We start from the raw sequence: 12,777 nt of genomic DNA, 5'->3' as shown, positions 1-12,777 counted from the left end.
TTATATCTCAGCACTTTTTCATAGAGCGTGAAATTTTCTGTATGAATCTGTATTTAAATAGCTCGTAGGTCAAGCCGTTTACGAAAAAAAAAAACATTCATAAATTTCCCGATTTTCTGTACGTGCTATTTAAATGGAAATTGGAAAGAACAAAATCGGTATCCTTTAAATATCAATGTTAAGAGCTGATATTTTTGGATGAGATATTCTATTTGAGATGCTCTATCGAATTTTGCTGGGTGTTAGAAAAAAAAATAAATTATTTTATACCGTAATTACATATACACACATTTATACGTAAAGATTTACTCATTCTGACATATTTTTAAGTTTCACATACACATATAATGTATAATGCAATGAGACAGAAGTGTCAAGTTATTTACTCAAAGGCCTCACCGATGCTCGGAATTCTAAAATTAATTTTTTCGATTGCGACATTCGATCATTCGGAGGGAAAGAAGTTCGAGAAAAGTAAAAAAGACGAAATTGGAACAAATATACACTTGAAGGAAAAACACGCGTGTCTGTTTTATCAAAATTTTCCAAATTTTTAGCCAACTTTAAATGCACTCATGCTCTTATTCTCTTCCGCACGGATAACTGTATTAAATGCATAATCGAATCTATAAACTTTTGCCGGTGTGTAATAACAATTTTATAATCAACCGAATCATCATTTTATCGTTTTTGGAAGAAATTTGTAATAGCTGTCAATGATACGCCAAACTGTATAATACATCGGGATGCGCAGACTTATGTCACGTATGCGTGTATATATATGTTCATATATATGTATACACATATACACAATATATAGATACGTGGGTTATACATGCACGCTTAGCGTTGGACGGATGCCCGCTATATTTAGTATAGACTCGTGAGGTCTTAAACCGTCCGCTATAACGCAAACCATTTTGCTCGGCTATACATATAATCTCGGATCTCTATATCAGCCATTTTCTTGCCTCACGCCTCTTTCCATTATCACCCTCTTTAGCGAATTGCAAACGATTAAGGGGTTGCCTTGTTATTTCGTTGTTATTGTTGCATTAAACGCATTTACCATAGCACGCTATAACTTTTTTTTTTTTAATCAATCTTTGTTGGCGTTTCCCTGAATGCAAATATGCGTAAAAATATTGTAGAGAATATGTAGGAGGCATTTATTTTAAATGTTTGGAGAAAATCGTGGCGGTGCTTAGGGATTGATGAAAAAAAGTTGGAAATAAATGTGGAAGGATAAAGAAAAACTAAAAAAAAAAAAAAAACAAAGCGTCGTACAATTTTTTATGTTTCTATAAATGAAAGGAAAAAACACGTGTAGCACTCGACGCTTCTTATTTATAGCCATCAACTTGCTGTGGACACACACACACATATATATATATACATATGTAAAATGTATGTAACGATTTTCAACTTCAATGTAGGTACATACCATACATACACGTATGATATAAAGTGTATGTAAATATCGTTGAAAACAAAGAAGAAAAAAATGAGCCTGAAATAATAATTGTCGGCAAATAACGATCGACTCGAAAACAAATGAATCAAAGTTAGCTGAAAATTTTTAATTGCTCATTAATATTATTTTATTTCGCTTACGTTGATAAAAAAAAAAAAAAAAAAACGTAGCGATCTGAAATTATTTCGACCTTGTTCAAAAATATACGATTACAATACTATGCATAAATTTACAGACTGAAAAAAGTAGGCACAGTATATTCGTAAAAAAATGTCCATTCCAATTCTGACAATCGAGTCCAGTCAGTTACTTTACGAATAGGTACCTAAACGATGATCGAACCGATCGTAAAGTATGTTATACATGTGATAGCTGATCGACGATAGTATTTTTTAATTAAAATTTCATCCCTTAAAATGATATTGCAGTTATTCTTAATATCATACGTAATTGATTAATTAAGCAGCTAAATTGGTATACGAATAATGGTCAACTTTTGCCGCTGTTTTGCATTTCTTAAATTTTCTCCGTTCGATCTTTTTTTTTTTCTCTCTCTCTCTCTCTCTCCTCCCCTTCCAGCACGAGAATCTCGCATCTTCCTTTCGTCGATGTCAGTTCGTCGTTCCCCCCTAAGGTGGGCATTACTTCGGTTATCTATAGGCGTGATGTATGTGTTTCCTCGCAGGGCTATGTAACCATGTATTTTCATAGTTGGTTCGAAATAGCCGTTGGACGGTCTAATATTATAATAGCCGTGACTCGACCGGCGTTGGCGAACCCGCGAGATCTGCTACCGAGCAACTTGCGACCAGTTTGCCGCTGTGTCTGGTGGTCGATTCGTGGCCTGCGGTACCTCGCCCTTAAACCGATCAAATCTCGTCGACGTCTCCTGCGAGAAAAGAAGAAGAAAAAAGAACGCAATAAAAAAAGAAAGCAAATCCCCCCCCCCGACGATCCGGCGTATTTCGCCTCGACGAACGTGTAAATTAGAGGGAAAGAAGACACAAGTGCACGAATTAATATACACGAGTGTAATTTTAGCTTGTCATCAATTTTCCGAACAACCGGACGTGCTTCGATCGATTAAGTTAAACCGTTGATCAACGCGCGTCGTTCATTCAGGGACTTGGATAAGAGTGAAGCTTGCGAACGAAACTGAACTCTGTATATTCATTCGGATTAATCGTTATCGATTCGAGCAACGATAAGTTTCGTACAGTCGTTGCGCGAATTATACACATTGTATATATATTATGTATGGTGCAATTAATGTTCGTGCAAAGATCTTCGTTTGTAAATTTTAGTGAAGTGCGAAGAAGATAAAAGATAGATTTTCTGTTGCACGGTGAAAAAAAAAAAAATGTAAAAATCGATAACCTCAATAATAATAATAATAACAACAAAAACAACAACAACAATAATAATAAGAATCCTAATTAGAAAAAGAATATAAGTAATAAAAGAAAGGAAAGGAAGAAGAGAAAATATACGTTTGTAGGACGATAAAGAAATTGTATATATATTTTTTTTTTTTTTAATTTAATTTAATTTTTTTTAGCAGTGAAGTAATCGAGGATGATGATCTACTTTTAGCCTTGTGTATAAATGCTCGCGGGGGGCGGGAGGGGGCAAGGGGAAATAAAAAGAAGACTCTCTCGACTTTGAAACCGTATTATATACACCATTGTAATATTGGCGGTAGTTCAGCTCTCGCCGCGTCGTTTCCTTTTTGCGTTCCGTCGTCGCCTGCAAGTTCCTTCCTTCCTTCTTTCTTTCTTTCTTTTTTTTGTCTATTTGAAACTTGGATCGATTCGTTCAAATTTGTCTCCCTTTTTGTCACCAAATCGGCACCTCGCGACATTTTTCACCGTTCTTCGTAGGTTTTCCTCCACCTCACGCGTCGACTCTTCTACGTTTTCTGCACTTGGCATTGGCATACGTGTGTAGTATACGTGCGCTTGTGCGAACGCGCCGCGTTACAATAGAAGTCGTTAGCGGCTAATTGTTGGTGTGCATAGTGCGACTAACGATATTGCAACGAGGTGGAGAAGGAGGAGGAAGAGGAGCGAAGAGGCACCTAGCGGGTCTCCGCGTTCTCAGTACACCTACCAAGCGCATACCCGAGGACACTCTAATTTCGTCTATACGCCACCTTGCAAGGCGTTTTTATTTTTGATCGTTCGTTACTTGATATAAACCAATCGTCGATCTCGAGTGGAAAGCGATTTTTTATTTATTTTTTTTAAGTTTTTTGCTTCGTTCTAGATCGCTGTTAATGAGTTTTTTTTTTTTTTTTCTTTCCTTTTGTGAATCAAGTGAAACCGAACTCTTGAGATCTCGCACGTATCGGCGTCTCGATTGTACGGTTTAATTACCGCAATTATGATCTGAACGCATCGTCGCGGCGCAACCATGCCCAACAGACTTCAGAAAATGGTACCTTTCAATTTTTATATCCTTTTTATTCATTTATCTTTGTATATTATCCTAAAACGAAATTAGGTGTACAAATTGTGTGACGATTTGCTCAAGGGGATACTTAATTCTCACCTTACGTTGTATATTATATTATAATTTTATATCAGCAATATCTACGATAATCGAAGTTATTCCTACTATGTCTGTAAGTTTGGAAAGTTTATTTTGATATTCAAAACTCGATGCGTGAGCACACGTGCACAGGTACGTTGTACACGCGTAGGTGCAGCACGATCAAGTGTCGATGAGCTGCGCGACGAGTAGAATGATTATGAATGGGAACGTCGTAACAGGTGTTCATTTTTGTTTGTTCAATGATTATTTCACTCGGTTTGAAAAGCACTGCCCATTTTCTTTTCTACAATTATTTGCAGAGTATTTAAACAGTCGACGAATAATACTCGAGTGTGCAATGTTAACAAAACTCGTTGTTTTCGCGATGACAGGTGTTTTCTTTACCAACAAACGATACGCAAGGCTCGTGGTGTTTTTCACGATCACGGTACCTGTACTCTGAAAACATTCGAGTAAAATCGAGGAGTGACATTTTAATTCGATTAATTCGTCACGATGTTATTTTCAAACGCATACGCGCTGTCGAAAATACGCTTATCACCGTGCTTATGTGTATAATCATCGGCAGATTTGTATTTGGAATCAACAGACTCTGTAAGAATCTGAAGCAATTTTTATTTATAATAATTAATCCAGAAAACTTTCTTCTTAAAAAGAACTACAATGTTTTTATGTTATCAGAAATTAGTGCAAAAGTTATCCGGAATTTGATAACTATTGTTATTACGTATTACCGGTTATCGGAAAATGACGGGTGTCTATTTAAAAAACGTGATTGTGACGTACGAGATTCGTCAGAGCGAAGAAAGTCGGCCGTTAGATTTGACACAAGAGGCTTCATATGGTCTTGGTAACAGATCCTTACCTCTGTTCATCTCGCGATCCCTTCATTGTGCAATTTATTACCAATGTGAAATTATAACTAGCGATAAGAAACGAAATTGATATTCGGTAGTTTCGAGGAAAACTCGAGGAAATTTCAATTTGTTAGTTTTAGGATTCTGGAATACAGTTGATAACAATGTATCGGGCTGAAGTTAGTAACGTTAACGTAACGAAATGTTGGGAGGAAAAATTACTATTTTTCAAGTTTACAGTGACTTTGAAGCAGTCAAGTTTACAAAATATGAACACATTTTGCCTTTTTATGATTTCCCGAATATCGGCCATTCCTGTAACTGTAAAATAACGATTTTCCGAAACGTCAATTATTACAACAACCTTGCTAACTTGAGCCTCGTTCCAATGTTGCCCGGTTAACTCATCGCTTAAATATCTACTTTCTCGGCACGGCAATTAACGCACGAATATTTTGTCATTCTAAACGATATTCGTGGTTAATAATGTCGGACCTTCGGCTTCGTTTTCGGCCAAAAATCAACCGAAGTTTTCTCCATCGGCCGTCGGGAACGGACGACTTACACCGCCATCGTGCGTAATGCCAAATAATCCCTAGACAATTTGCATCGATACTTTTATAGTGTTTTATAGTTTTCAGTCAGTATTGTAGAACTTCTTACCAAAGTTAAACCTTCGTCACCGGTCGTTTGGTTTTCCAGGTTAACGGAGACGATGACTGGGAGTACGAGGAAATCATCCTCGAACGAGGCGGCGCTGGTCTCGGATTCAGCATCGCTGGGGGCACCGACAACCCTCACATCGGCAACGACACGGCCATATACATAACGAAACTGATACCAGGCGGTGCGGCATCTGCCGATGGACGTCTTCGCGTAAACGACACCATACTTCAGGTGAACGATGCCTCCGTAGTCGACGTACCTCACGCCACTGCCGTCGACGCGCTCAAACGGGCCGGAAACACCGTTAAATTGGTAAGACTTTCACGGGAGTAACGATTTATTGTTGCACGGATCGACGATGTCGAAGTTGGCAGCGTCGTCGCAACGATTCGTGACGAGGGATCGAATCGCCGTTGTTTCACCATTTTGGAATTCTCTGAAGTTCGGTTGAATCGTAATAAAACGATCTTAAAAGTCATTGTAACGATTGAGGAAATGGTGATTTTTTTTCCCCAATTTTTCGTTACGATTACGTTACCAACTGCAACTTCGTTCGTGATTATTTTTAATTAAGTACAGATTGAATATGTGTATCAAAGATGCACGACGGTCGGTTGGTTGATCGGCTGTAGATAAATCTGATTTAAGGATGATTTGAGAGTAAGTCTGATGTTGATCGAGTTGAATTTTGCTGAAACGATTTTTTCATCGCAGAAATGATTTAATACTGGAATCTCTTCAGTCATCGATAATTGTGCTATTGTAGCTGAAATTTGTCGTTTAGAAAAAATCCGCTTTTTTACGGGAATATTGCTTCAAATAAATTCAACTCCATAAACTTCAGTTGGACTTTCAATTTGTAACAATATTCAAGGAGACTATACGTCGCAAAAAGAATTTTTCATGACAGTGTTATTTTATTTGGCAAACTGTTATACGAATATTTTCGTTTCAATTTTTTTTTCACCACCTCGCCTTGTCCAAGATTGTAATGCCGTCTTTAATTTGAGGTAAAAGGGGTTTTGCGCGATTGAACTTGATACTTTGCACGATGAATAAATAAAAGGAAACAAAACGGTTGAAAAGTATCCAAAAATTTTCTAATTCATATCATTTATGGTGAACGCAAAGGAAACAGGCTACTACGGAGACTTTCGGAGAGACCTAGATTTTTTTTTTTTTTTTTAAGTTTTAAACAAATCGTTATTTCGAGGGAGGATAAAAATAGTTTTGCGCAATTAAGGTATAATAAATATTTGTCGACAACCTAGATTTTCAAGTTATAAATTAACTGTAACGTAAAATTTCGGCTTGAATGTTTTTGGAAACTTTGACGACGTTTCGGTCAGCTAAGAAAATAAACCTGAAAACGTGAAAATCATATTAAAAACTCGAAAGTTTAATAATTTTGAAGATTCTAATTATAAAACCTTTTCTCAAATTTCCGATGCATCAACTCTACTTCCACGAATTTTTTCAAATATATTTCAATCCTCTCAACCATCGTTGTAGAAATTAATAACGTTGCTGGAGATTGTCTGGACGATTTTTCTCTTTCATAATTTTTCATTTCAACATTCAAGCCGGTTCATCCTTGAAATAAATTTATAAAATTGAGCCAAGAAGCGGAGATCTTGCAATTAGTCGTTACAGCTTTTCCTTGCTTGTTACAAACTTTGTAAAATTAAATTTTCGTCACGGGGTAAAATCTTGCACCTACCGCAGTTAGAAAGATAAACGAGGAAGAAAATTGTCCGTGGATAAAGTTTTTGATTAGGGTGAGAAAATGAGCATATCCAATCAGGCGACATCTGATGTCCATTATCGTGATTCGATTGTTCGCATGTTACAAAACAGTACGTGAGACGACGAAGGCAGGCCTCGAACACGCGGCTACTGGAGATCGAATTAATCAAGGGAAACAAAGGATTGGGATTCAGTATCGCTGGTGGGATCGGCAATCAGCACATACCGGGCGACAATGGCATTTACGTCACGAAAATAATGGACGGCGGTGCCGCCCAAGTCGACGGACGTCTAATCGTCGGCGATAAGCTCGTCGCTGTCAGAAACACCTTGGTGAGTAGTAATTTTCGACTTGAGAGACGTTCGCCTTTGCATGCGGCATAATAATAGAGTTGGGATTCGACTCGAGGATGAAGTGTTAGCAGTAACGTTGCTGTAACGATGCGTGTTTAGGGAAAATCGCTAATTCGCACTTTTGTGACTTTTGCGATATTTAGCGACACATTGCAAATAATATATTCGCTGATACTGAAACGCCAACTCCTTGAAAGTCATTCTAAAATTGCCCAGTAATGATTTTTTCTTTTTTTTTTTTGTCATTATATATTATTACGTTGTTGTCACTAACTTCGTTTTTGTTCATTACATCGATATACCTAACGTGCGCGTTGCGAATTATCATATTTGCGAAACTTTGGTAATTTGTAAATATTGGACACAGCATGCAACGCGGAGAAAATTGCGAGAAACGACGTTAGAAGTAAAAAAAAAAATATATATATATATATTCTTCTTCGCTACTTGGCAATAATCCCAAATTAAACCACACGTGTAACCTGAAATTTAAAATTTCTATGCAACGGATGAAAATTGGCACAGTGAACACACCGTATTCTAATTTTTTTTCTTGCCTTTTTTTCATCTCGGTTTTTATCATGCGTCTTCAAGCAGCGAGATCATAATTTCGGTTAGCTTATTATTTGAAAATTAGTTACCGACTATTGGTGAAATGAAGAAATTAAACCGTTCAACTTTTTTGAAAGTAATTTAATTAATCATTCAACTCAAAGATAAAACATGTATATATAAATGTAAAATTGACGTAGTTTATACCGATCGTGACACCGCTTTGATTCCGTGTATCAATACATACGTTGCTATGCTACGTATCGTCATCAAAGTCGACTTTTACAGCAGACCCTAAGTCAAATATTTCCCGGTGCAACTTTTGTATGTGCGAATGTATGTATCTGTATAAAGTATACACAGACCTATATATATGTACCTATACACAAAGGATTTCAGTTAAGCTTCCAAACAATCGAGGTGAATGGTTCGTTCGTTCAACTTTTAACGAATCAATTAATTGTAATCGTATCATCGAAAAAACAGAGTTTAAAAAAAAAAAGGTTTATCCGACGTAATACCTGTGCAAATAATTATAGTCCTGATTACAGCTACGCGTATAAGTGATTTATTCAATTATTAATGCGAAAAACCATTGGTTTGAATTATTCAATACAAATATCCCCTCGAAAGTTTCCTTTAGTAAGTAACATAAATATTATCAGCAGTGTTTTCTACAAATTATTCGACTTTCTTCACTTTTGTGATATGTAATGGTATTAACTTAAAAATTTAGCTTACGTACGTTTTCAAATCGTCACTAATTGGGAAGTACGCGTGCATTGAATTTTTGAACTGCTGTAGCTTTTAACGTGTGTTGAAATTATTATATCAGAAATAATTCAGCGAGCATTTTCTGGCTGTAATAATAAAAAAAAAAAAAAAGGAAGAGCAACGACGGGATAAAACTCGGGGAAAAAATGGGACCGAAAAAAAAAAGAGTAAAAGAGTCTAGCTAATTCGCGAAAACAGCTGCCGAGCCTGTGCAAATGATGCGCGATTAAGGGATGCGAAGTTTTTTTTTTTTTTCTTTCTCTCCCTTTCTTTTCTTCTTCTTTCATTCGCCTTCTCTTGTAACCATCTCCGTCGTCGTTGAGGTGTAATGTTTTTTTGGCAAACTTCTCGGACGACGACTTTGACCTCCCGGAGAACGCGGAGGTAGATGCGCGATGCCATCCTGCGGGAGTGAAAGGGGATGGAAGAAAAAGGGGTTAGTTGGTCTCTTAATGACAGTCCGGGCGAATGGTATTACTACGTATATGTACGTAGTGCATAGTTAGGGATGGGCGAGGTGCAGTCGTGTAACCAACGCGTTTTTTTTCACGACCATCTCCCCTCGGAATTTGGCAACACGATGATCCCGACACGCTGCTTATACGCGTGGCTAATTTTCGGACTACTCTGCTTTTTATCACTCTCATTTTCCCACTCTCTGATTTTTTTTTTTTTTTTGTTGTTCATCTACCTTTCTTTCTTTCTCTCTTTCCTTGTTTTTTTATTTTTATTTTTGTCTCTTGTGATTACTGTTATTAAAAAATTCTCTCACAACGCCGAGAGAAATGAAATTCCCTTGGTTTGTATTGCACCCAGAGCCCAGAATGTTTTTTTTTTTTTTTTTTTACCCTCCCTTCCTTTTTCACGAAACGGCCAGGCCGTGTTTTTGGACCTATAATATGACATAACTTCTTTCGCACGGCCATTTCGCATATTAAATTATATTATATGGTCGCGGGGTATGTATTGATGTATAATATTTGCATATAGCACATGTCATGTATGCATGTATGTATGTACGCCCACGTTGTATATTATACGATATACGAGCCTCTTATAGTATACGTTCTAGGTGGGTGTAATCGTCCGAAAAATAATATGGACATTTTTCTCCCTCGATGCGTAGTAAATATAGATAGGTATAGATTATAGAATAGATATACGATAACGAAATTTTTTTTTAAGCTCTTACACGTAGGTAGAGATTTCGTTTTTTATTGGAAAAAAGACTTGCATAAAATTGATCAACATTTTGCAGGTAATATTTCCAACAATGATAAAATTTTATCTTTGAAAGTTTAACTTGCCGATCTTGTCGAGGTCAAATCGGCGCCGATCGGTTAGAGTTTTTGACAAGAGAGAAAAAAAGAGCGAGAGAGAGAATAAGGTGAAAGGAAATTGATTTAATAGGGAGGGGGTGGGGGTAGATATACAGTAATAATAAAAAAGTTTCTTGCCCGAGAAAAATGAAGCCCATACCGTATCGATACCCATTTTTCATCGTCTCGTCGCGTTGCTATGCGAGATGCCTTATGCCTGCCAGTTCTGTGCACGTTTCAATCGCACAAAAATGTAATAGGGTGATGCGCGGAAAGAGGGTCAAGGAGATTGTGCAGGGAAGAAAAATACACCTGGGTTACAGATAGAGATAGATCGATAGTTTTCGGTATTCCCATTCTATCCATTCCATTATGTTAGGAAAACAGAAGAGAGAAATAAGAAGCAGTTGTATAGAGAAATATCAGGAGGTAATAAGTAGAGAAAACAAGATATTCGCCTCAAGTTGAAACGATTAAAACAGAAAAAGGCTGCAGAATCTAGAGCCGGAAATTTTCGTAACAGGGTGGGAAAAAAAAAGAATAGATTACTGATTGTTCGTAATTTTATGCAGCAGTCAAGTGTTGGAATCCGACTATTTATTGTTTTTATTTATCTTTCTTTTGAATTCTTCTACCTTCTGATGTAATTTCGAAGAAGTGTAAGTTGTAAAATTCGGATTGCAAAAATTCAATTACTAAATGCAAGTTGTTGTTTTAACGTTCAGTTTATCTTGATAATTTTTATAAAATAATTAGATCATCGTGTAAAAATATACTTAAAACTGTAGAAATATTGGAACGATAATTTTTTTTTTTCAATAGAATACTAATTCTCAGTGACTAGAGTACCTAGAGAAAAAATCGGTTCTATATAATAATTTGGCGACATCGGATACTTTGTTTAATAATTTTTAAATGTAGAATTTGCTAAAATTTGATTTTTTACGGTATTATTATATACGCTGTATGTACGCGAGTATCGTAGACGAGTATCTGTACATCGTATACATATACGGATATCCGAAAAATCACCATATATGCGGCAATTTGTTATCCCGAATACCTTTTTGTGACGTTAATTTTATTGCCAGCAGCTCGAAAGAGACGATCGCGGTTAACGGTTATTGGTTATTCAATATTTGACGGAATACCGTTCTTTTTCACACGCTTTAAACTTTAAACCCGTATATCCCGTGTTTTAAAACTCTTGTTTCAATTGTTTGAATCCGTTCAATCGTCCGTATAAAAATTGCCGTTTTAACAGCTTCAAAGCGGCCGTCGACGCTCATGTTAAATCGGTTTTTCATTCCAAATTTTATCTACTCTTGGGTTTTGCTTTTTATACGCGCTACTGTGTTTTCATATTTCCATCCGCGAGGTAAAGATTAAGGCAGAGAATATTACATTTATCACTCATGTATTTATAACAGAATTTCGAGATTACAAATGCAATTTGTTAATTATAAATTCAACGAGAATTCCAACGAATGTAAAGCATATCCGTTGTAATGAATTTTTACCGTCAAATAGTTAGGTTGTACGAAAGGGTTCGATTTTAATTTTGGGATAAGAGAGAGAAAAGAAAATATCAATTCCCGCTTTTTTTTTTTTTCTACCACGAATTTGTCGTGCGCTTGCATGTAGAAACTAGCTCATATGCAGACATAGGAATCTAAAATTATACGAATCGTACATTTCGACGTTGATATTCCTACTTTTGCCCATTTCTCATAACAAACAGTAATCCGGCATTAATCCAAGCTTTGATCCTAATCCTGCAGTGAACCCAACCTGAAACAAAAGCGTTTGTTGTTCTTCCCAGCTCGAGATCCGTGCCCGCAGAAAATAAAGGGATAGTTCGTTTCGAATTTAGGCTTGTGTTTTGCTCGGGTTGTTTCATGTTTCGGCACCGCTGAACAAGGATCAAAAGGCTCGCAGTAGCTCGTTGCCTACCTAATTAAAGCCTTCGGCAAGGTAGAGAGTTTGTGATACTTGTTTGCAAGGGGAAATTCATACTGTAGGCGAATAACCGTAATTAACCGTAGACGATATTAATTGGTGAAAAACATTGAAGATGAACGCTTGTTCGTTAAACTCGGTGAAAATTTACAACCCCTGTTGGTACGGGGGGAAAAAAAATAGAAAAAATGTGATAAGTTGTCTACAATGTGACGTGTCAAATGGCGAAGTGTGAAATTTTTGTAATTTTCATTTTCAGCAAGGTGATAAAAATCTGGAAAATGTGACGCACGAGGAGGCCGTCGCTACCCTTAAAGCTACTCAGGATCGCGTAGTTCTTCTAGTTGCAAAACCGGAAGGCGTTTTACCCCCGCCACCTTCTGCCTCCGATTTGTCGCTGTCGCCTCAACCACGTAAGTTGTCGAATTAGAGAATCGAGTTTTAGATATTGAGTAATTTATCTCATCCCGATTGAAAAATTCATGCGGAAGAAAAAGCGAATTTTATCTTTCAATACGCGAAG

The 12,777-nt window shown here is 36.8% G+C and overlaps 1 protein-coding gene across 16 annotated transcripts in view; it reads left to right on the top strand.

Moving 5' to 3' along the window:
- Positions 1 to 12,777, top strand: part of LOC107224692 (disks large 1 tumor suppressor protein) — a 308,249-nt gene that overhangs the window by 235,941 nt on the left and 59,531 nt on the right. For all 16 annotated transcript variants that reach the window (XM_046733159.1, XM_046733119.1, XM_046733130.1 and 13 more), the window contains 3 exons: positions 5,587 to 5,862; positions 7,408 to 7,629; positions 12,514 to 12,667. In XM_046733159.1, coding sequence (XP_046589115.1) covers positions 5,587 to 5,862; positions 7,408 to 7,629; positions 12,514 to 12,667 — 652 coding nt within the window. The remainder of the gene's footprint in view (positions 1 to 5,586; positions 5,863 to 7,407; positions 7,630 to 12,513; positions 12,668 to 12,777) is intronic.

This window comes from Neodiprion lecontei, chromosome 1 (assembly GCF_021901455.1).
Source record: "Neodiprion lecontei isolate iyNeoLeco1 chromosome 1, iyNeoLeco1.1, whole genome shotgun sequence".
Lineage (NCBI taxonomy): Eukaryota > Metazoa > Arthropoda > Insecta > Hymenoptera > Diprionidae > Neodiprion > Neodiprion lecontei.
Note: the sequence above shows the minus strand (reverse complement) of the source record. Positions and strands in the feature narration are given on the sequence as shown.